Source organism: Dendrobates tinctorius, unplaced genomic scaffold, assembly GCF_039654945.1.
Source record: "Dendrobates tinctorius isolate UK_male_01 unplaced genomic scaffold, ASM3965494v1 ptg000039l, whole genome shotgun sequence".
Taxonomy (NCBI): Eukaryota; Metazoa; Chordata; class Amphibia; order Anura; family Dendrobatidae; genus Dendrobates; species Dendrobates tinctorius.
In genome coordinates, this window is record NW_027361707.1 from 536,560 (window position 1) to 562,435 (window position 25,876).

The 25,876-nt window shown below is 44.9% G+C and overlaps 1 protein-coding gene across 1 annotated transcript; it reads right to left on the reverse strand.

The window, feature by feature from the left end:
• Nucleotides 1-20,804: 20,804 nt before the first annotated feature.
• On the reverse strand, nt 20,805-22,710 carry LOC141088594 (uncharacterized). The gene is made up of 2 exons (XM_073574743.1): nt 22,466-22,710; nt 20,805-22,355 (listed from the first exon to the last, which is right to left on the reverse strand). The coding sequence occupies exon 2, from the start codon at nt 22,118-22,120 to the stop codon at nt 20,954-20,956; it is 1,167 nt and encodes a 388-aa protein (XP_073430844.1). The 5' UTR covers nt 22,121-22,355; nt 22,466-22,710; the 3' UTR covers nt 20,805-20,953.
• Nucleotides 22,711-25,876: the final 3,166 nt, after the last annotated feature.

Sequence of the window (25,876 nt, forward strand, 5' to 3'; positions counted from 1 at the left end):
AGATGGACTTGTAGCCTTGAAATTGCTCATGCTTCCTCACAATTTGGTTTCTCAAGTCCTCAGACAGTTCTTTGGTCTTCTTTCTTTTCTCCATGCTCAATGTGGTACACACAAGGACACAGGACAGAGGTTGAGTCAACTTTAATCCATGTTAAGTGGCTGCAAGTGTGATTTAGTTATTGCCAACACCTGTTAGGTGCCACAGGTAAGTTACAGGTGCTGTTAATTACAGAAATTAGAGAAGCATCACATGATTTTTCAAACAGTGTCAATACTTTTGTCCACCCTCTTTGTTATGTCTGGTGTGGAATTATATCCAATTTGGCTTTAGGACAATTCTTTTTGTGTTTTTTCATTTAAGACAAATTAAATGAAGATAATAATACCAAAGAATTTGTGTTTGCAATCATTTTCAGGAAGAAACTGAGTATTATCTGACAGAATTGCAGGGGTGTCAATACTTTTGGCCATGACTGTATATACAGTATATATATATATATATATATATATTATGTTTTTGTATGGCACAACTTTTATGTTTCTTGGAGGTCCCCCTGAGTAATCAAATGTGCGAAACATGCATCAGGACGCGAGTATTCAGTGATTGATTGGAGTAACTATTCCCTACAAATATATTACAATTTAGCTCATCTGTAAAAACTTTGTTCTGAGTATATTTCCTTTTCCTATTTTCCTATTACATTCTGAAACTTATCATGTTGTATGAATTTGCAATTTCACTTATATGAATTTCTTTATCTGTTATAACATAAGTACTGTATTTAAAATTATTAGTTATTATTATCTAATTATATTATTATCTAATTATACTCAGTGTATTCTGGACAGTTAGTGCTAGGATTACTACCCTACATATTTCTTTTCCTTCTACCCATTAAGGCTGGGTTCACACGTAGCGCTTTTTTTGCATTTTCGTGGCGATTTTAAACGCGCAATTTTGCCTCGAAAATGCCAAAAAACAGCATCCCATGCAATCCTATGGGATTCCGCAATGCTGTGCTAATGCTGTGGATTTTCCCGCGGTGGAATCGCATCTCGGAAAAATACCCAGCATGTTCATTAATTTTGCGGAATCGCGGTGATTCCGCCCACATAGGAATGCATTGTTCTGCTTACTTTCCTCATGTGGCTGTGCCCACCATGCGAAAAGTAAGCAGAACATTTGCGGATGGTACCAATGGTCTGGAGGAGAGGAGACTGTCCTCCGGGATCTGGTTACCATATCCCTGTAAAAAATGGAATTAAAATAAAAAATATTGCTATTCTCACCTTCCGGCGTCCCGTGCAGCCTTCCCGCCTCTCTCCACGCTCCCGGCATTTTCCGGTCCCAGTAATCCTTTGCAAGAATGACAGCGATGACGTAGCGGGAGCGCGATGTCTCGTGGTCATTCGCGCAAAGGATTTCTGGGACCGGAAGATGCCGGGAGTGTGGAGAGAGGCTGGAAGGCTGCACGGGACGCCAGAAGGTGAGAATAACAATATTTTTAATCTTTTATATTATTTTTACATTCTATCTTTTACTACTGATGCCGCATAGGCAGCCTCACTAGTAAAAGTTGTTCACACTCGTCAAACACTATGTTTGACGAGTGTGACCAACCTGTCAATCAGTTCTCCAAGAGATGCTCCAGATCACTTGGAAAACGCTATCATTCTGCAAGCTAATTACGCTTGCAAATCGCTAGTTTTTCCGCGGGAAAATCGCGTTAATTTAAAATGCGATTTTCCCGCGGAATGGAATTCCAGAATTCTCGCGGTAACTTCTGCGGGAATTCCGCTACGTGTGAACTTAGCTTATTGTTCTCACTACTTCCCTGGAATCTTTATATTTATTTATCAAATGAAACTAATATTATGTATTTTTAAACTATTTAGTAAATAATGCATTTTAAACTTCTATTCACTTCTATTCAAGTGTGATGATTCTTCTTGTAGGCTATAGGATTAACTTCCCACACACATCCAATATTTGCTTTCTGTGTAAACAGGAAATCTATTTCTTGAGTGGACAAAACAGAAAAAAAAATCTAATAGTCTGCCATTTACTATGTCCATTAAATGGCATACAAAAATTTTTTAATGAAGATTTTGACTATATATATAATTTTTTCAAATATTTTTATTTTAAATGTTTTGCTACTTTTGTACAGGAAAAGCCAATTATAAAGAGCCATAACGAAATGTTTATTTTTCTATCGATGTAGCTATTTGAGGGTTTGTTTCCATCATGTGTAAAGTAAATTATTATTTTTTTACTTTTCTTTATTTTTATATAAATATTGTTTACTTAATTCCTGCTATGATACTTTAACCTTCAATCCTTGGATTACTTCTACAATATAAAACTCCTTCCACTAAGACGCTACGGTCAATATAGACTGTTCCATCTGGAATATATGAAAAGAATCGAAGCTATGTCTAACTTTGCAGAAATTTGGGACTGTTATACTCACCAACAGTCCCGAATTTACCAACAATGCCACAAACTGGTGCAAACTCTGCCCAAAAGTGAGCATGTTTTATTAGGAGAGTTCCTGGGCTGGGGCTTAAATGTCTCGATTTTGGCTATTGGAATGTTGGCTTTTATTCTGTACTAGCTGAAGAGAGCAGCATTGCCAGGGCATAGTGTTGTGAGTTCATTCTCCCCTTCACCTTTGATGTCTGATGAACTCCCTCTGCTGGTGAAGAGAGGTAGTGAAATTGATTGGGATGGAAGAACCTGTCATCTGAACAGGCGGAGTGTGATTGGACATCTGGAATTTCTGAGTGGATATAAGGCAGCCGACGCCCTGCAGGGCTGCTGGGGATCCTTTCTGCTCTGAGCTCTTGCATCCAGCTTAGTTCCTGTCTACTAAAAGCTAAGTTTTTGCCCTGCTATTATTCCATGAGATTTTGTCTGGTTTCCTTAGTGTTTGTATTCAGCCAGTCCTGGTTGGGACTGTCTTAATTCCATTTTTGTCTCTGATCAGTTGATCTCTTTGCTCTGTTTTCAGAATATACCTGAGTACTGATATAGTGATTTTGAAGTCTAGCGACTTCAGGGCCTTTTTCCCTATCAGACGATTGGGACATTTTTGGTAGGGTTTTTTGCGGATTGCAGCCAGCATCTTTTCTGTCCTGTCCTACCTAGTTAGTTGGGCCCCATCGTTTGCTCAGCCTGTCTTTCTGTCTGTGTTTGTGTTTTCATCTGTTTTTCACTGACAATACATGTTGGGGGCTGTCTATTGCTTTGGGGTCTGCTCTGGGGCAGTTTAGATTTCCCATTTCCTTCTTTAGGCTTATGTAGTTCTCCGGCTGTGACGAGGAGTCTAGGGCACCGTAGGAACCCCCCACGGCTGCTGTTAGTTGTGGTGTATAGGATCAGGAGTCTGCAATCCGATAGCTACCAACCTCTCCGGTTTTCTGGACTTAGCTTGTATTTTTGTTTTCTCCTCCTCCGGTGACTCATTCATAACAGCATAGTAACTAACTGTGGTTAATGAATCATAGAATCATAGAATCATAGAATCGTAGAGTTGGAAGGGACCTCCTGGGCCATCTGGTCCAACCCCCTGCTCAAAGCAGGATTCGCTAAATCATCCCAGTTAGATGTCTGTCCAGCCTCTGTTTGAAGACTTCCATTGAAGGAGAACTCACCACTTCTCGTGGCAGCCTGTTCCACTCATTGATCACTCTAACTGTCAAAAAGTTTTTTCTAATATCTAATCTGTGTCTCCTCCCATTCAGCTTCATCCCATTGCTTCTAGTCTTTCCTTGTGCAAATGAGAATAAAGTTGATCCTTCTACAATGTGACAGCCCTTTAGATATTTGTAGACAGCTATTAAGTCTCCTCTCAGTCTTCTCTTTTGCAAACTAAACATTCCCAAATCCTGCAACCTTTCCTCATAAGACAGGGTTTGCAGACCGGTCACCATTCTGGTCGCTCTTTTCTGAACTTGCTCCAGTTTGTTGATGTCTTTTTTAAAATGTGGTGCCCAAAACTGGACACAATATTCCAGATGAGGTCTGACCAAAGAGGAGTAGAGGGAAATAATGACTTCACGTGATCTAGACTGTATGCTTCTGTTAATACATCCTAGAATTGCATTTGCCTTTTTTGCTGCTGCATCACACTGTTGACTCATATTCAGTCTGTGATCTATTAGTATACCCAAGTCTTTTTCACATGTGCTGTCACTTAGCCCTATTCCTCCCATTCTATATATGCTTTTTTCATTTTTATTGCCCAGATGTAGTACTTTGCATTTCTCCCTGTTAAAAACCATTCTGTTAGTTGCTGCCCACTTCTCCAGTTTATTTAAATCTTTTTGAATCCTCTCTCTCTCTTCTCTAGTATTAGCTATCCCTCCTAGCTTTGTGTCATCAGCAAATTTAATCAGTTTACCCTCAATTCCTTCATCTAAATCGTTGATAAAGATGTTGAACAATACAGGGCCCAGGACAGAGCCCTGTGGTACCCCACTTGAGACATTCTTCCAACTGGATGTGCAGCCATTTACGACCACTCTTTGGGTCCGATCACTAAGCCAGTTATGAATCCACCTAACAGTTGCCTTGTCCATTCCATACTTAGTCATTTTTTCAATAAGGATTGTATGAGAGACTTTGTCAAATGCTTTGCTGAAGTCAAGATATACTATATCTACAGCATTTCCTTGATCCACCCAATCAGTAATACCATCATAGAAGGAAATTAAATTAGTCTGACATGACTTATTAGTTACAAACCCATGCTGACTCTGTTTAATCACTTCATTCTTATCCAGGTATTGACATACATGTTGTTTAATAATTTGTTCAAAGATCTTTCCTGGTATAGAAGTCAGACTCACCGGCCTATAGTTGCCTGGGTCCACCTTCTTCCCCTTTTTGAAGATAGGAACAACATTTGCTCTTCTCCAGTCTTCTGGCACTTCTCCTGTTCTCCAAGAATTTTCAAAGATTATGGAGAGGGGTTCAAAAATTTCTTCTTCTATCTCCTTCAGTACTCTGGGGTGTAATTCATCTGGACCTGGAGACTTGAATACATTTAGGTTAGCTAAGTGTTTCCTCACTATCTTTCTGTTTATAGATATCCTGGATTCTTCTATTCCCTTAATAGGACAGTGAATAACAGTTGATGTTACATTTCCTTTCTGAGAGAAAACAGATGCAAAATAGGAATTTAAAAGTTCAGCCTTCTCAACATCCTGTCTTACCATTTCATCATTTTCATCCTGTAAAAATCCTATAGCATCTTTGACTTTTCTTTTACTTTTGACATATCCCCAAAATCCTTTATTATTGCTTTTGACATCTCTTGCAAGCCTCAATTCATTTTCAGCTTTAGATAATCTGATTTGTGCTTTGCAGGTTCTGCAGACAGCATTATATTCTTCTTTAGATATGCCTCCTTCTTTCCATTTTATAAACATTTTTTGCTTCCTTTTTAGCATGTGCTTAAGTTCTGTGTTCATCCATCCTGGTTTCCTTAAATGCTTCCTATTCTTCCCTCTTTTCGGAATTGTTAACAACTGTGCTTTGAGAATTTCATTTTTCAAGATTTCCCATCCTTCCTGGACATTTTTGTCTTTAAGGATATCCAGCCATTGGATCCCTCCAATTCTCTTTCTGAATCCCTTAAAATCTGCCTTTCTGAAATCTAACCTTGACGTCTGAGTCTTCATAGGTCTTCCGCCTCTAGTTATCCAAAATTCTAAAATAGCATGGTCGCTACCTCCTAGGGTCCCAGTCACTTTTACCTCCTCAACCATTTCCTCCCTGTTTATAAGGATTAGATCCAAGGTAGCAGTTCCCCTTGTTTTCTCCTTTACCTTTTGGAAGATAAAGTTGTCAGCAAGAGAGGATAAGAATTTCCTTGACCTGTTAGTTTTGCCTGAGAGAGATTCCCAACAAATGTCTGGATAGTTGAAATCTCCCATGACAACTATGTCATATTTTTTGGAGAACTTGGCCATTTGATGCATAAAGAGTTCATCCATATCTTCAGCTTGCACAGGCGGCCTGTAGTAAATGCCTACAATGGTGTCCTTTCCATTGTTCTGTCCTTGTATTCTTACCCAAACAGTTTCCACAGAACTCCCAGTCTCTGAAGCTTCAATCTCTGTGCAGATATACGCGTTTCTAACATACAATGCGACACCCCCTCCTCGTTTATCAAGTCTGTTTCTTGCAAATAAGTTGTATCCTTCTAGTCTTGTATTCCAATCATGTGTATTGTCCCACCAAGTTTCAGTGATTCCAATGACATCATATTTCTTTTCCTGTGTTAGTAGTTCCAATTCTCCTTGTTTGTTGCCCATGCTTTGTGCATTAGTATAGAAACATTTTAGTTTGTGATTGGTTTCTCTTTCTCCAATATTTTTTTTAATTAGATTCTTTCGTCTTTGTTCTTCCTTTCCACTTCTAATAGCAGAGTTCTCAGTAGCATTTGTCAGGTGTATGGCTTTTTCTGGTCTTTTGCTTCCCTTCCCATGTTGTTCTAGTTTAAAGCTCTCCTTACAAGTGTAGCAAAGCGACTTCCAAATACCTGCTTTCCAGTCTTCGTAAGGTGCACCCCATCTCTAGCAAGTAGTCCATCGTATAAGTAGTTCACTCCGTGATCCAGAAATCCAAATCGTTGCTGACGGCACCATCGACGTAGCCAGTTGTTCACCTGCAGAATCTTATTCCACCTCCTTGTTCCATTGCCATCCACTGGGAGGATGGAAGAGAAGACCACCTGCGCTCCCAGTTCTTTCACTTTCTTGCCTAAGTCTTCAAAGTCTCTGCAGATGGTTTCCAGGTCGTTTCTTGCGGTGTCATTTGTCCCCACATGTAGTAGCAGGAATGGGTAGTCATCTGTAGGTCTGAAGAGTCCTGATATCCTGTCAGACACATCTTTAATTTTTGCACCTGGAAGACAGCACATTTCTCTTGAAGTTATATCCGGTCTGCAGATAGCGGCCTCTGTTCCTCTCAACAGGGAATCCCCCATGACCACCACTCTCCGTTTCTTCTTCACAACATTTTTCTTTCTCCATCCAGGAGGACTCTGAAGGCGTACAAGGTTGCTGTTTGTTGGCAAAGTCTTATCCTGATGTATTTCTTCATTGTTTTCCTGCGTGAGAGCCTGGTACTGGTTCCTGAGCAGTATGGGTGCTGACTGCCTCCTGATCCTCCTGCTTCTCTGGGTCACATGTCTCCATTCCTCTGTTTCTTCAGGTGCACTTCGAATTTCTTCTCTTTCTGTAACATGAAGAGATAATTCTGCTCTGTCCAAGAACTCTTCACCTTCCTTAATGATCTTCAACGTAGCTAACCTCTCTTCGAGATGTTAGTTATAACAAATAATGGCGGGCGTTAAGGGGCCATATTGCTCCTGCACCTCATGCTCCTTCTTTTTACACTGCCTCCTTCTGCACCTTACGCTCCTGGGCGGGGCTCTGTGGAGTGGGCATGGCTTGATACACACACACACGTACAGTACATACACTCAGCTTTATATATATAAATGTTGTAGCTGATACCCATTACTAATATCACAGGCTCAGGAGTTGTTCACACACAATTAGGCCTTATTAAAATGTCCGGTTTTTGCTGTTTTTTTTTGCTTAAGAGAATAAAAGAGCCAATTTTCACCAGTTTACTGGATGTAGAGATGAGAAAATTTATTCCGGCGGAATTGAATTTTTGAACTTTCTAAATATCTGTATTCACCAGAATACAGATTTTTTTTTGCAATTCACTCTCAAGTTCAGATGCAGCCACCATTTTGTTAAACCATAGAACAGTGTTTCTCAACTCCAGTCCTCAAGACACACCAACAGGTCATGTTTTCAGGATTTCCTTAGTATTGCACAGGTGATGGAATTAATGCTTGAGCAGGTGTTGAAATCACCTGTGCAATGCTAAGGATATCCTGAAAACTTGACCTGTTGGTGGGTCTTGAGGACTGGAGTTGAGAAACACTGCCATAGAGGGTCATGCAAAGGGTTAAAAAAAAAAGAATAATCACCTCACTGCTCTTCTTTCCCGAAGCCCACCGTCTCATTTTCGACTCTTCTACTTTTCCCCTTTCCCTATTCTCTTCACAACCTTCACTCCAGGCCAAGTCTTCTTCATGGCCAAAACTTTGGAAGTCACTATGTGCAATGCCGTCAAAGCGAACAACGTGACATCACAACGTTATGTTGTGCGGAATGACTTCGGCGTGAAGTCACTTGGGTCAAAGACCTTGCCAAGTCACAAACCAGAGCCTGGAGTGAGGAAGGTTGAAGTGAAGGTGGAGAAAGCAGAAAAGAAGAGGAGGTGACTAGGACTGGATGGAGGACTGTGGGGATGACGAAAAAGGGAAGCAGTGAGGTGAGTATGCAATTTTTTTTACACTTTACAACCTTCTTGTATGCAAAAATAAAAATTCCAAGCTTCTCCTACCCATTAAATGGACAGTGTATTAGTATTATTATCCCAAAATTGGGACATAACTACCTGGGAACACCCCCAACAAAAAGCTCAAGAACCCACCCCAAAATGCAGGTCGTACTCACTAAAATTATCAATTTTAAGGAAGTACAGTGCAGTGATGAGGCCTAGGAAGGCGTTAAACCGTGTTCATATGCCATCGGCGCTCTTTTCCTCTGTTTATACAGCTAAGCTATGTGTTAATTATTGTTTTTATAATGAATATTAACATCTAAATGGAGTATATTCCCCCGAGTGATAGATTATATGTTAGCTTTGCAGCTGTAATGGATGCTTGTAGATTCAGGCCCGCGTTGCTATAGTAACCAAGGATGTTTATTTATTACTTGATTAGATGTGATTTACATGGATGCGATGGATGCGCGCCTCTACTTATTTGTTAATTTACTTTATGTATATTGGACATTAAACTCAATTTATAATTGAGCAAAATTGACCCACGATGCAAGGAGATTAAGAAATAGAGAAGAGTAAATCTACCAAAATTCGGCAGATTTGCATCAAATTTAGTTGATGAGAAGAAAATTGGCATTTAAATAAATTTTTAAACTCTGAGACTTTTTCAGAGTTAAAAACAAAATTATATAGTACTCACCAGCCTTCACGTCTCCAACACGCCTTCATGCCTCCAAAGCTCATCTCCCTTTGGCTCTCATCACTCTTTGGGGTTCTTCAACACTTCTGGCACTGACTAGAACACACAATGTCATCATATAGTGGCGTTAAGTAGACATCATGAGCCCGAGTCAGCTCCAAAGACACTATAGAGCCCCAATGAGTGATCGAAGACGAAGTTACCTGTGTGGCAATTCTTGGCCTGACTCACTGGAAAGCTGGTGAATCCTCCGGTGGGCCTCCTTCCTTAAGAAGTGCCACATGTAGGGCTAACACTAGATCAGCGTGTAATAGGTAGAATACGTTAACAAGCCACAAGCACAGGAGGCCTCTGCTTCCAGGGAGGTCGGGAAACTTGGTGGTGTTCAATCAATACTTCTCCCCTCCTACTGGGCAGTGCAGAGGCGCAAAGGCAGTGTCACGCTTGCACCTTGGCTGAATGGCGCGAGCCGGGGGTTTGTGGCCCCACTGAGCCACAAACCAGATAACCCTGGAAGGGGCGTGACTACGACAGCTACCTCGGTCTTCACTGGAGCCTCTGATGGTGAGGTCAGGCTTGTGCGGCAGATAGCTGTCGGGTGCCACTCCACTGTGGTGTCTGGCTGTGTCTGCTGGTCCCACTCGGGGATAAGTCACTTTGACAGAAGCTATAGACAGGCAGGCGGGTAGACACGACAGGCACGGCTGAGACACTGGGCAAGCATGCGTGGCTTGGAGACACAGGACAGGTGGGCACGGCTTGGAGACACAGGACAGGCGGGCACGGCTTGGAGACACAGGACAGGCGGGCACGGCTTGGAGACACAGGACAGGCGGGCACGGCTTGGAAACACAGGACAGGCGGGCACGGCTTGGAGACACAGGACAGGCGGGCACGGCTTGGAGACACAGGACAGGCGGGCACGGCTTGGAGACACAGGACAGATTGGCGTGGTATGAGAAGGGACAGGTAGGGACCTGTTCACACAGCAGGTGCAGGCAGGAGGGAGTGGGGTATGTTGGAACAGGATTTGGACCTGTTCACACAGGAGGTGCAGGTATGGATATAGGCAGGAGTGTGGAGTAGGCAGAGCTGCAGGAGTGCGGAGTAGGCTGGGCGGCAAGGGAGCCGTGCAGGCAGAGCGGCAAGGGAGCAGAGCAGGCAGAGCGGCTAGGGAGCAGTGCAGGCAGAGCGGCTAGAGAGCCGTGCAGAAAGAGCGGCTAGAGAGCCGTGCAGGCAGATAAAGCTGCAAGGGTGCAGATTCACAGACAGAGCTGCAAGGGTGCAGATTCACAGACAGAGCTGCAAGGGTGCAAACAGACAGAGCTGCAAGGGTGCAGATGAACAGACAGAGCTGCAAGGGTGCAGATGAACAGACAGAGCTGCAAGGGTGCAGATGAACAGACAGAGCTGCAAGGGTGCAGATGAACAGACAGAGCTGCACGGGTGCAGATGAACAGACAGAGCTGCAAGGGTGCAGATGAACAGACAGACAGAGCTCCAAGGGTGCAGATGAACAGACAGAGCTGCAAGGGTGAAGATGAACAGACAGAGCTGCAAGGGTGCAGATTCACAGACAGAGCTGCAAGGGTGCAGATTCACAGACAGAGCTGCAAGGGTGCAGATTCACAGACAGCTGCAAGGGTGCAGATGAACAGATAGAGCTGCAAGGATGCAGATTCACAGACAGAGCTGCAAGGGTGCAGATGCACAGACAGGGAGGACACAAGGAAAGACACAGCAGGGAAGGAAGCCACAGACAAGGAGAAAGGGAGATTAAGGTAGGACAGAGTACAGACAGGGTACTGGAACCAAGACTCAAGGGCCAGGATATTTAGCCTCCTGGCAGGCAGACAAGGTAGGAGGCAAGACAAGAAGTATTCCTCCAGAGAAGGAGGAAATACACAGAACAGGGCCTGGCTTCCTCAGCAGCAAGATACTAACTGAGATTAGACATTGCTCAGGCAATGTTCCAGTGCGTATGGCAGAGTTAAATAGTCCAGGGCTCTAGGTGATTGGTCAGGGACCCATTAGCCAGGTGCACCCTGACTGCATAAGAACCAGAGAGTTCAGGCGCTGCCCCCCTATACACACAGTCAGGAAACATGGAGAGCAGAGGCACAGAGCTGGCAACAGACAGAATTCACAGCATGGCTTGAAGCAGAAAGTAAGTTGGTGTGTGGGGGATGGGAGGCCATGCAGTGATGCCAGCAGGGTTGTTACAGGCAGAAGGAGAAGGGCAGATCCTACTCAGCACTGCAGCAGGAGAAAGAAGAACACAGGCAAGAAGAAAAGTGCAGGAGACAAGAAGGAAAGGAAGAGAGAGGACACAAATAAGAAACATGAAGGGAAGAGGATGGGATGAGCAGTGTGTAGCTAGCAGCGTTAAGAGAGCCAGGAACCAGCAGCAGGACCTTCTGATAAGTCACAGCACAGGAACAGGTGAGCATCATTCCATGATGTACTCTGCCCATTATCCTTCACCCCAGGCAAACAAGAACCCAGTGTTAGGTGTTTTGGCCCCTAAAAGTGGTCTCCATTTTTCCCACCAAGTTCTAGGACACAAATACCTTTATAAATGTTATCTCAAATGTCCTCAATAATGCAGCAAGGCATCAACAATTACAAATCTAGATGTGTATTTCCTGAAGTAAGTACAGATAGTGCTTTGAAATGGAGCCCGGGCTGCCCCTTTAAGAGAGACTTGCCTGCTGCCTCTGCAAGACTTTCAACTCAGGATCCGTTTTAACTGTGGGTGCCTCTCAGGGGCCACTTTGGCCTTTGGGGCCCCTCAGGGTCTGGTTTGGTGGGTGGGGCCCCTCAGGATCCGATTCGGTGGCCTGGGCTCCTCAGGGCTTGAATTAGTGGACGGGATCCCTCAGGGTCCGATTTTGTGGGCGGGGTCCCTCAGGGTCCAATTTGGTGGGTGGGGCCCCTCTGGGTCTGATTTGGTGGGCGGGGCCCCTCAGGGTTCAATTGTGTGAGCGGGCCCCCTCAGGGTCCGATTGGGTGGGCGGGGCCCCTCAGGGTCTGATTTGGTGGGCGGGGGCCACTCTGGGTCTGATTTGGTGGGCGGGGGCCCTCAGGGTTTGATTTTGTGGGTGGGGCCCTCAGGGTCCGATTTTGTGGGTGGGGCCCCTCAGGGTCTGATTTGGTGGGCAGGGCCCCTCAGGGTCCCATTTGGTGAGCGGGGCCCCTCAGTGTCCGATTTGGTAAGCGGGGCCCCTCAAGGTCCGATTTGGTGGGCGGGGCCCCTCAGGGTCTGATTTGGTGGGTGGGGACCCTCAGGGTCCGATTTGATGAGTGGGGCCCCTCAGGGTCCGATTTGGTGGGCGGGGCCACTCAGAATCCGATTTGGTGGGCGGGGCCCCTCAGGGTCCGATTTGGTGAGCGGGGCCCATCAGGGTTCCATTTGGTGAGCGGGGCCCCTCAGGGTCCGATTTGGTGGGCGAGGCCACTCAGAATCCGATTTGGTGGGCGGGGCCCCTCAGGGTCCGATTTGGTGAGCGGGGCCCCTCAGGGTCCGATTTGGTGAGCGGGGCCCCTCAGGGTCCGATTTGGTGGGCGAGGCCCCTCAGGGTCCGATTTGGTGAGCGGGGCCCCTCAGAGTTCGATTTGGTGGGCGGGGCCCCTCAGGGTCCGATTTGGTGGGCGAGGCCCCTCAGGGTCCGATTTGGTGGGCGGGGCCCCTCAGGGTCCGATTTGGTGGGCGAGGCCCCTCAGGGTCCGATTTGGTGGGCGGGGCCCCTCAGGGTCCGATTTGGTGGGCGGGGCCCCTCAGGGTCCGATTTGGTGGGCGGGGCCACTCAGAATCCGATTTGGTGGGCGGGGCCCCTCGGGGTCCGATTTGGTGGGCGGGGCCACTCAGAATCCGATTTGGTGGGCGGGGCCCCTCAGGGTCCGATTTGGTGAGCGGGGCCCCTGAGGGTCCGATTTGGTGGGCGAGGCCCCTCAGGGTCCAATTTGGTGGGCGGGGCCCCTCAGGGTCCGATTTGGTGGGTGGGGCCCCTCAGGGTCCGATTTGGTGGGCGGGGCCCCTCAGGGTCCGATTTGGTGGGCGGGGCCACTCAGAATCCGATTTGGTGGGCGGGGCCCCTCAGGGTCCAATTTGGTGGGTGGGGCCACTCAGAATCCGATTTGGTGGGCGGGGCCCCTCAGGGTCCGATTTGGTGGGCGGGGCCCCTCAGGGTCCGATTTGGTGAGCGGGGCCCCTCAGGGTCCGATTTGGTGGGCGAGGCCCCTCAGGGTCCAATTTGGTGGGCGGGGCCCCTCAGGGTCCGATTTGGTGGGCGGGGCCCCTCAGGGTCCAATTTGGTGGGCGGGGCCACTCAGAATCCGATTTGGGGGCGGGGCCCCTCAGGGTCCGATTTGGTGGGCGGGGCCCCTCAGGGTCCGATTTGGTGGGCGGGGCCACTCAGAATCCGATTTGGTGGGCGGGGCCCCTCAGGGTCCGATTTGGTGGGCGGGGGGCACACTTTGGCGCACATTCTCTCTCAGGGGCATGCGTCATGTGATGAAGCTAGATTTGCATTTGTGCTGTGGGTTTCGCTTTAAGAGCTGATATTATGTGGCAGAAGCTCTGTCCTGGGGGCCTCATGTGACTATCGTAGGCGTTGGTATAGTAACTGGTTCTGCCTGCGCATATCAATGAGCTTTACTGCCATTTCAATCGCCTCAGGGCACGTTTTAAGATTCCCATTGAAAAGCACTGAGACATATATATAACTATTTTTTTTTTTAACAGAGACTCTAGAATACTCGATGCGATAGAATCGGGCCACCATCTAGTAGAAAAATAGTCTTTTTAGAGCTGAAGAGAACTAGAACTCTACTGCCACCTACTGGAAGCAGCAGTCCTAAAAGTCAATATCAACCCTGTAACGAGCCTTGTCAAATGACTTAGGATAAAAGCCAAAACCAAAATCTCAATTTTCAGACACTGTTTTTCAAGGCACTGCCCCTCATCAGTGCAAAGTGTGAGATCTGGTTTTGCTTCCCCAAAGACATCATCCTGCTTCTGCACGAAACATGAGTATCTGTGATAATACCAGATATGACCACCAGGTGGCAGCAAAGACCAGTAAAATTAGTAAAACAAAAAGGTAAAAAAAAAATACAGTTTGCTTCTTCTCTGATAATATATTATTGTATTACTAATACTATACTACGGTATATTATTATTATTATTTACAATGTGTGATATTAATATTATTACGGTACATTCTGTGGTGTTTTTATTAATATTTATTAGTTATTCGCTATATAATTATTATTATATACCATGTAATATTTTAATATTACTTACTATTACATTACATATTAATATTATTCTTATCATCAATCATATTATTATACACCGAATATAATATGTCTTTTTTGTCATTTTTTTCTGTTAAAACAAAAAAAGATCAAAGTAAAAAATTCTCAATTGGAATGCTAGATTTACAATAAAATCAGTGCTTTATCAGCAGATTATGGCTACAGGACTAGGTGTCTTGTGCCTCCTGTCCAACCCCACCCCCCACCACTAATTATTAGCTATCTGGCAATATGCAGTGTACACAGAAAGCTGCCAGTCAGTGCTGTGAGCACGGTTATCCAGAGCTAAGCATTCAGAGCTCTGCTAGACCTGCAGTAGAGATATCATGGATTGTATCACAGATGCTGCACCCTATAAACTAAGTGATGCATTGCTGGAATCACGATCTCTGCCCCTACATCATGCTGCTGTCAAATTACATAGCAAAATCTGTTGACATATTCTATTTAACCCCTTCACGCCGCAGCCCTTTTTTGTTTTTACGTTTCTGTTTTTTCGCTCCCCTTCTTCTCAGAGCAATAACATTTTTTATTTTTCCGTCAATATGGCCATGTGAGGGCTTGTTTTTGCGTGACGAGTTGTACTTTTGAACAACACTATTGTACCGCGAGAGTTCCGGAATTCCATTCCGCGGAAAAATCGCATTTTAAATTCCCGCGATTTTCCCGCGGAAAAACTAGCATTTTGCAAGCGTAATTAGCTTGCAGAATGCTAGCGTTTTCCAAGCGATCTGGAGCATCGCTTGGAGAACTGATTGACAGGTTGGTCACACTCGTCATCCACAGTGTTTGACAAGTGTGACCAACTTTTTACTACTGAGGCCACCTATGCGGCATCAGTAGTAAAAGATAAAATGCAAAAAAATAATTAAAAAAAATAAAAAATGGTGTTATTCTTACCTTCCGACGACCCGCGCAGCCTTCCCGCCTCTCTCCACGCTCCCGGTCCCAGTAAGCCTTTGCGAGCGATGACGTTCGTTCTTGCGGGATTGCGACGTCTCGCGGTTATTCGCGATGACATCGCGCAAATGACCGCGAGACTTCACGATCCCGCTAGAACGGACGTCATCGCTCGCAAAGGCTTACTGGGACCGGGAGCGTGGAGAGAGGCGGGAAGGCTGTGCGGGACGTCGGAAGGTAAGAATAACACCATTTTTTATTTTAAATTCTATTTTTTACAGGGATATGGTACCCAAAGCCCGGAGGACAGTCTCCTCTCCTCCGGACCGTGTGTACCATCTGCAATTGTTCTGCTTACTTTTCGCATGGTGTGCACAGCCACATGCGGAACGTAAGCAGAACAATGCATTCCTATGTGTGCGGGACCGCCGCGATTCCGCAAAATTAACTCCTTAAGCCCCAAGGGTGGTTTGCACGTTAACTCCCGGGCCAATTTTTACAATTCTGACCACTGTCCCTTTATGAGGTAATAACTCTGGAACGCTTCCATGGATCCCGGTGATTCTGACATTGTTTTCTCGTGACATATTGTACTTCATGTTAGTGGTAAAATTTCATTCATATAACTTGCGTTTATTTGTGAAAAAAACGGAAATTTGGCGAAAATTTAGAAAATTTCACAATTTTCCAAATTTGAATTTTTATGCCCTTAAATCACAGAGATATGGCACACAAAAAACTTAATAAATTACATTTCCCATATGTTTACTTTACATCAGCACAATTTTGGAACCAAAATTTTTTTTGTTAGGAAATTATAAGGGTTAAAAGTTGACCAGCGATTTCTCATTTTTGCAACACCATTTTATTTTTAGGACCACATCACATTTGAAGTCACTTTGAGGGGTCTATATGATAGAAAATACCCAAAATTGACACCATTCTAAAAACTGCACCCCTCAAGATGCCCAAAACCACATTCAAGAAGTTTATTAACCCTTTAGGTGCATCACAGAAATTTTTTGAATATTTAAAACAAAATGAACATTTAACTTTTTTTCACAAAAAAAATACTTCAGGTTCAATTTTTTTTATTTTACCAAGGGTAACAGGAGAAATTGGACTGCAAAAGTTATTGTGCAATTTGTCCTGAGTACGCTGATACCTGATATGTGGGGGGGGAACCACTGTTTCGGCGCATGGCAGAGCTCAGAAGGGAAGGAGCGCCGTTTGACTTTTTCAATGCAGAATAGGCTGGAATTCAGATCGGACGCCATGTCGTGATTGGAGAGCCCCTGATGTACCTAAACAGTGGAAAACCCCCACAAGTGACCCCATTTTGGAAACTAGACCCCCCCAAGGGACTTATCTAGAGATGTGGTGAGAACTTTGAACCCCCAAGGGCTTCACAGCAGTTTATAACGTACAGCGGTACAATTAAAAAATCATATTTTTTCCGCAAAAATGATCTTTTCACCCCCAATTTTTATTTTTCCAAGGGTAACAGGACCCTAAAAGTTATTGTGCAATTTGTCCTGAGTACGCTGATACCCCATATGTGGGTGTAAATGACTATTTGGGTGCATGGCAGAGCTCGGAAGGGAAGCAGCGCCATTTGACGTTTTTGGCTGGAATTGAGATCGGACACCATGTCGCGATTGGAAAGCCCCTGATGATTTTGGAAACTAGACCCCCTAAGGAACTTATCTAGATGTGTGGTGAGCACTTTGAACCCCCCAGTGCTTCACAGAAGTTTAAAACGCCCGGGCGTGAAAATAAAAAAATCGTATTTTTTCCACAAACATGATCTTTTAGTCACCAATTTTTTTATTTTCCCAAGGGTAACAGGAGAAATTGGACCCCAAAAGTTGTTGTCCAATTTGTCCTGAGTACGCTGACACCCCATATGTGGGAGAAAACTACTCTATGGGCACACGTCGGGGCTCGGAAGGGAAGTAGTGACGTTTTGGAATGCAGACTTTGATGGATTGGTCTGCGGGTGTCATGTGCGTTTGGAGAGCCCCTGATGTACCTAAACTATTGAAACTCCCCCCATTTTGGAAACTAGACCCCCCCACGGAACTTATCTAGATGTGTGGTGAGCACTTTGAACCCCCAAGTGCTTCACAGAAGTTTATAACGCCCGGGCGTGAAAATAAAAAAATCATTTTTTTCCACAAAAATGATATTTTTGCCCCCAATTTTTTATTTTCCTAAGGGTAACAGGAGAAATTGGATCCCCAAAGTTTTTTTGCAATTTGTCCTGAGTAGGCTGATGCACCATATGTGGGGGGTAAAACACTGTTTGGGCGCATGGCAGAGCTTGGAAGGGAAGGAGCACCATTTGACTTTTTCAACGCAGAATTGGCTGGAATTGAGATCAGACGTCATGTTGCATTTGGAGAGCACCTGATGTGCCCAAACAGTGGAAACCCCCCAATTATAACTCGAACCCTAACCCCAACACACCCCTAACCCTAATCTCAGCCCTAACCCTAGCCCTAACCCTAACCCTAGCCCTAACCCTAATGGGAAAATGGAAATAAATACATTTTCTTTTAATTTTATTATTTTTCCCTAACTAAGGGGGTGATATCAGGGGGTTTGATTTACTATTTATGGCGGTTTTTATTTTTGGCAGCTGTCGCACGCTAAGGCTAGTTTCACACTTGCTTTTTTTTGCAGCGCGTTTTTCCCGCAAAAAAACGCATTAAAAAAACGCATACAAATGCATACAAACGCTGCGTTTTTTCCAGCATTTTAATGCGCATGCAGGAAAAAAACGCAGCGTTTTTGCGCGTTTGTATGCGTTTTTTGTGCGTTTGCGTTTTTTTACAGATTTTTGAAAAACCCCACAAAAAAGAAAAAACAACCATTCAACAACACACAAGACCAATGGGACTTCATTGTGGGTGTGGTATGTTATTCTTCTCGTGACCATGGATCTGCGCTGGAAGAGTTTTCACTTCAACTTGGATTTGGACATCGCGATGGCTCAGGCGTATGCAGTTGCTTGCCATGAACAAAGGAAGAGAGAGAGGCAGCGAAGACGGCGGCGTATGTGGATACATCCGATTGTTGAACTCCGGGAGAGCCGTGGGGCATACCACACCCTCTACAGCGAGCTACGTGCAAACCCGGAGAAATTTACTGATTATATCCGGATGTCCCACGAAAGTTTCATGGATTTGCTTGCTCGTGTCCAACAATCCATCCGGAGACAGGACACACAGCTCCGTCGTGCGATTCCTCCTGAGGAACGGCTACTGGTGACATTATGGTATGTTTTAAAAACAAAGGGGTGTGGTCTGATGTTTTTTTTTGTAAATTTAGTATTCAAAACCTTGGGTAATTAGTTTTCGTGAATGTACTAATATTTTTTTTTATAGTTTTTAAAAATAATATACATAAATATTAATTTTACTTCTTTGTCTGTTCACAGATTCCTGGCGACTGGAGAAACCCTATCCTCACTACACTTCCAGTACCGTATTGGAATCTCTACCTTGTCTGGAATTGTTGCTGACACCTGCCGGGCTCTCTGGAATGTTCTTTGCCCAGAATTTATGCCCCTGCCCACCGCTGAAAAGTGGATGGAAATTGCTGACAAATTCTGGACAGTATGCAATTTTCCCAACTGTTTGGGAGCTGTTGATGGGAAACACATACGGATCATCAAACCCCAAAGAACGGGATCTGAGTACTATAATTACAAAAAGTACTTTTCAATAGTAGTCATGGCCATTGCGGATGCCGGATGTATGTTTGTAGCAGTGGACATTGGAGCATTTGGCCGTGGTAATGACTCGCAGGCTTTTAAAAACTCAGACATGGGCCGGAGGTTGTATGGCAACCAATTTAATTTCCCTATGCCACGGCCTCTTCCTCACACCGAAGCTCCGCCACTGCCCTTTGTAATGGTTGGCGATGAGGCTTTTCAAATGTGCGGAAACTTACTGAAACCCTACTCCAGCCGGGACTTGGACCACACCAAAAAAATTTTTAATTACAGGCTGACCAGGGCCAGAAGAACTGTCGAGTGTGCTTTTGGGATTCTTGTTTCCAGATGGCGAATTCTGGGCACGGCCATTAATCTTAAACTTGAAACAGTCGATGAGGTGGTGAAGGCCTGTGTGGTTCTACATAACTTTGTGATGGCTAAAGAGCACCCGACCTTTGAACTGGACGATGATGCTCCTAACCCATTGCCTGAATTCACTCAGCACACTCTCAGGTCATCCGTTGAAGTTGGCCAAATGAGGGACAAATTTGCGGCCTACTTTATTTCTGATGTAGGACGGGTGCACTGGCAAGATGAAATGGTGTAATGTTGTTGTTTATGGTAATAAAAATCCTTATTTGATACCATTACTGAGTGCACTATATTTTTTAAACTCCAATTAATTAAAAAACTTCCCATGTATAACTGAATTTTGTTATGTTCACACACCTGGGCAGGTAAATACACATACGAGTTAAAATGCAGCATTGCTAGTCTGCGTGAAATATATTGGAATGAGCAAAGCTGCAGGCCATGAATCAGGAAACCATTTTTTTTCAAGAGAAAATTGTGCAACTAGTTTAAAACAAAGTATGTGATTTTCTCAAAACACAACCCTCAAAACCCAACCCCAATGAAAGTCCATGGGGAATACAAGTCAGCATTGAGTGGATGAATGTAATCTGCTCATGTAATCTGCTCCATTACAAGTTATTACACTAGGCCTTGGAATGACTATACTAGGCCGTGGTATTTCAAATATGAGTATAGTAGGCCTTGGGGCTAGTAGTATAGTAATATGTGAAATACCACGGCCTAGTATAGTCATAACAAGGCCTACTCGATTTTGGCCAACTAGTATCTTTTTGTGAAACTTGACAAGTTTCAACAGTTTGAAAATAGATTCTAGTTGGTAAAACTAGAGTTATTACACTAGGCCTTGGAATGACTATACTAGGCCGTGGTATTTCAAATATGAGTACAGTAGGCCTTGGGGCTAGTAGTATAGTAATATGTGAAATACCACGGCCTAGTATAGTCATACCAAGGCCTACTGTAATAACTAGATTTTTAACAACTAGCATCTTGTTTCACAAAAAACAAAGTGGTGAAACTAGAAAGAAACTTATTTTTTAGACAAGTTTCAACAGTTTGTTTTTCATGAAACCAGATTCTATTTGGTAAAACTAGAGTTATTACACTAGGCCTTGGAATGACTATACTAGGCCGTGGTATTTCAAATATGAGTACAGTAGGCCTTGGGGCTAGTAGTATAGTAATATGTGAAATACCACGGCCTAGTATAGTCATACCAAGGCCTACTGTAATAACGCGATTTTTAACAACTAGCATCTTGTTTCACAAAAAACAAACTGGTGAAACTAGAAAGAAACTTATTTTTTAGACAAGTTTCAACAGTTTGTTTTTCATGAAACCAGATTCTATTTGGTAAAAATAGAGTTATTACACTAGGCCTTGGAATGACTATACTAGTCCATGTTATTTCACATATGACTATACTAGCCCTTGGGTTGGTTTTTAACATGTATTTACCCATCAGTGTGTGTGAGCGGCGCAAACAACATTAATGAAACTTATTAATGGTGAACCACAAATGTAAATTTATTTTTTATCACAAAAAAAAAACTAAAAATTATTTTTTACGGCGTTTGGGGGCAGATGGTTTCAATTTGGGGGTGTGCAGGGAATATGCAACACTTGCAGTTGAAGACGGTGTTTGAGGGGAAGGGGCAACAAAACTTGTGGGGGAAGGTAGACCAGTTAAGGGAATTAAACTTGGAACACTTGTAGGAGAGGAAATCTGTTCAGTTACATTAGTTGTAAAGGCATGTCGCCGTAGGCTTGTGTGCCTGGACCGACTTTGGCCCAATGCCCGCCTTGATTGATTTCGCCTTGAAGTAGGGGCAAATATGGAATGTAGGTCCCCCGTCTGCTGGTATGGCTGCTGCTGCTGAGGTGGCGGCTGCTGCTGCAGAGGTGGCGGCTGCTGCTGAGGTGGCGGCTGCTGCTGAGGTGGCTGCTGCTGCTGAGGTGGTTGCTGCTGCTGCTGAGGTGGCGGCTGCTGCTGAGGTGGCTGCTGCTGCTGAGGTGGCGGCTGATGCTGAGGTGGCTGCTGCTGCTGAGGTGGCTGCTGCTGCTGAGGTGGCTGCTGCTGCTCTTCGTTGTCAGTGGTCGTCCTTGCAGGAGGACTGGTGGCGGCAGTGATGGCCCAGGTTTGCAGAGTGGTGGTGGCAGGGCTACTACATGTTGTTGTAGCGGCAGGGCTGTTCCATGTTTGCCTAGTGGTGGCTGAGCTCCACGCATGCATGGGATTGGCGGTGGTGCTCCAGACAGGAGCAGCGCTTGCCATGGTGGTGTCGGTGAAGTGACCAGCTGCACTCAGACTTGTGGTGGTGTAACGGTGGGTGTCCTGGCTTTGAATAGAGGTGTCCGTGCAGTGGTATGCAGCACAAGTCGGTAGTGAGGTGAAGCAAGTCAATGGTGGCACAGGTGGAAAGGACACCACTGACTGCTGACCGTACCGATTATGCTGCATAGCCTGCAAGAAAGCATTGTTGCAGGCCTGCAGCACATTCAGCTGTTGATCAGGACTAAGGTGTTCCGCCATGCCCTTTTCAATCTTACTAAAAAAATGGTGTGCTGGTCTGTTGAGGTCGGCCTCCAGACGGTCAAGGCGCTGTTCTACAGAATTGAAGCGGTGTTCAAAGTGGTTAAAACCACGTTCCATGAGGGCAAAACCGCTTTCAACTCTGTCGGACAGTGACTTGAGGCTGGAATTAAATGTCTCGCTCAAATGCATAAACTCGGGCAAGACATTCCTGTCCAAGGCCCTCTGCCGCTGGCGGGTAGTGCCCGCATAACCAGTGGCAGAGACCTGGGACAGGGGAACACCTGATGGCCCAGCTTCCTGGTCACCAGCTGTGTGTGTGGTTGACCTGCAAGGTGCTTCCTGGCTGTCGGATGGCTGGGACGGGTCAGAGGACGTCCGAGGAAGGACCGCTCCAGGGCCAGGTTGCAGGGTGCTGCTCCAGGTGCTGTGGAAGAAAGGAAAATCATTACTACCATGCCTTTACAAGAAGCATCAGCTGTGGATTAGAAAAACACAGATTAATAAAAATAAAAACCCAAAATGTATAATACTTACGATCTTGTGGCAAGGACCGGTCTTAGGAACTGCAACGCATGATAGTGACGGTATCTAGTTCTGGTCCTTGACGCAGATCCACTGCGAACCTGGCCCTCAGCACGAACATCACTGTTGAAGCGGTCCTTGATCGAACGCCAACGTGTTCGGACTTTGTCCACTGTTGATAAAAAAAAACAGTGCCGTCAAGGACAAGAGTCACTGCGGCACAATGTAGCAATACAATACTCAAAGCAGTCACTGTAGACCCCGATGAAAATGTTGGGTTTCCTGCTAGAATACGCCTAGCACGAAACCCAACAGTGCCGTCAAGGACAACAGTCACTGCGGCACAATGTAGCAATACAATACTCAAAGCAGTCACTGTAGACACCGATGACACTGTTGGGTTTCCTGCTAGAATACGCCTAGCACGAAACCCAACAGTGCCGTCAAGGACAACAGTCACTGCGGCACAATGTAGCAATACAATACTCAAAGCAGTCACTGTAGACCCCGATGAAAATGTTGGGTTTCCTGCTAGAATACGCCTAGCACGAAACCCAACAGTTCCGTCAAGGACAACAGTCACTGCGGCACAATGTAGCAATACAATACTCAAAGCAGTCACTGTAGACCCCGATGAAACTGTTGGGTTTCCTGCTAGAATACGCCTAGCACGAAACCCAACAGTGCCGTCAAGGACAACAGTCACTGCGGCACAATGTAGCAATACAATACTCAAAGCAGTCACTGTAGACACCGATGACACTGTTGGGTTTCCTGCTAGAATACGCCTAGCACGAAACCCAACAGTGCCGTCAAGGACAACAGTCACTGCGGCACAATGTAGCAATACAATACTCAAAGCAGTCACTGTAGACCCCGATGACACTGTTGGGTTTCCTGCTAGAATACGCCTAGCACGAAACCCAACAGTGCCGTCAAGGACAACAGTCACTGCGGCACAATACAGAGCAGGGAAATACTCACTAAACGCCTTTTTGGAGGATGCTGTGGCGCTGTCCCAGCCATCCATCAACGCTGCGGCCACCTCATTCCATAGCCGCCGGGTCACCACATTGTCCTTGTACAGCCGGTCACGGCTGTCCCACAACGGCGAACGCTCCTGGACCAGGCTGATGAGCTGCTCATTATCCAGGTAGACGTCTTCATCCCGTTGTGGAACCTAGACAAAACACATTCATTAGAATAATCAAATTTAAATTGAATAAAAAGTTACAAAAAAAGAAACAAAAAAATGAGTAAAAATAGAAGATAAAAAATAAAGAACATTACAAATCATTTGATACTTACATTCCGTATCACCACCGGGACTTGGCTTCGCTGCTCCTGCTCTTCGCCCTCACTAGTGCCGTCCGCAGATGATGATGACGATGTCTTAAGAAAGTTGAAAAAAACGTAAGAGATTTGGAGAAGCAGCAGATATACTTACCAGATGCACGAAAATAATCACCTCACGGTCTGCTTGCGCCAATTCCTGCCGCGATGGGGAATACTCGGATTCTGAAGACATACTGCATGTAAAAATAATAAAAATCATTAGTACATACATAATTTAAAAGGACAGGCATATAATGTAATATACTCACATTCTTCGCTGATATAATGGGTTCTTGGTTGACTGTCTGCTCTTCAATCTCTCAGTGTAGTAGTGGCAGAGTTTTGGCAGGCACCTCCTTTATATAGACTTTTTTTTTTTGACTTTAGAAGATTCTAACTAGGATAAAAAGTGGACACCACCCAAAAAACGCAGCGCTAAAAAATCGCATACCTGCGCATGCCAGTGCGCACGTATGCGCATCCATAGGCTATAATGGCCATTTTTAGCGCAAAACGTGCGCATACGTGCGCATGCGCTTTTTTCCAGGGCCAAAAAATGCAACATGCAGCGTCTGGAAAATACCAACGCACACCCCAAAAAAACGCAGCGCATGAAAATCGCATACATGCGCTTACAAGCGCGCATGTATGCGCACCCATGTTAAATATAGGGGAAAAATCGCATGCGCACGTATGCGTTTTTTTCCAGCGCTAAAAAACGCAAATGTGAAACCAGCCTAAAAGACGCTTTTTATTGTAAAAATAGTTTTTGCATCACCACATATTGAGAGCAATAATTTTTCCATATTTTGACCCACTGAGTCATGTGAGGTCTTATTTTTTGCGGGACGAGTTGACGTTTTTATTGGTACCATTTTCGGGCACGTGAAATTTTTTGATCGCTTTTTATTCCAATTTTTGGGACACAGAATGAACTAAAACCAGCGTTTCATGAATTTCTTTTGGGGGAGTGTGTTTACACCGTTCCGCGTGCGGTAAAATTGATAAAGCGGTTTTCTTCTTCGGGTCAGTACGGTTACAGCGATACCTCATTAAGGTCGTTTTTTTATGTTTTGTCAGTTTTATGCAATGAAAACTATTTTATATAAAAAATAATTATTTTTGCATCGCTTTATTCTGTGAGCTATAACTTTTTTATTTTTTCGCTGATGATGCTGTGTGGCAGCTCGTTTTTTGCGGGACAAGATGACGTTTTCAGCGGTACCATGGATATTTATATGCGTCTTTTTGATTGCGCGTTATTACACTTTTTGTTTGGCAGTATGATAATAAATCATTATTTTTGCTTCGTTTTTTATTTTTATTTTTTAAGGGGTTCGCTAAAGGGGTTAACTAATGGGACAGTTTTATAGGGCGGGTCGCTATGGACGCGGCGATACCAAATATGTGTACTTTTATTGTTGTTTTTTTTTACTTTCACAAAAATGAATTTATTGGGGAATATTTTTTTTTTTTACTAATTTATTAAGCGATTTTTTTAAAATTATTTTTACACTTTTTTTTTAACTTTATTACACTGTCCCAGTGGGGACATCACTGTCCTGTGACAGATCGCTGATCTGTCACATCACAGATCACTGTGACAGATCAGCGATCTGTCACAGGCACTGCTGCAGACTTCCTCATGCCTGCGCTTTGCAGGCAGTGAGGAAGTCAGCTCCCTACAGGCTCCCAAAGGTCCCTGTCGCCATCTTCGATCCGGAGGCCTGTAGGGAAAGAGCCCCCCGCAGCAGCGCTGCACATTGCGCTGCCGTGGGGGGCTCAGGGAAGCACGGAGGGAGCCCCCTCCCTGCCGATGCTTCCCTTTAACCCCCGGTACACCGCGATCGTGTTTGATCGCGGTGTACAAGGGGTTAACGTGTCGGGGACGGTCCGTGACTGCCCCTGACACATTGTGCCGGGTGTCAGCTGTGATAATCAGCTGACACCCGGCCATGATCAGCGGCGCTCACCATGTGGGCGCCGCTGATCGCTATGACGTACTATCCCGTCCCTGGGAATTAAGTCCCAGTGCACATGGACGGGATAGTACGTCTGCTGGCAGAAAGGGGTTAATGAGCATGCTGC

Excerpts from the sequence above, each read along its gene's own strand:
- LOC141088594 (XM_073574743.1), bottom strand. The coding sequence starts at position 22,120 with ATGCATTTGAGCGAGACATTTAATTCCAGCCTCAAGTCACTGTCCGAC.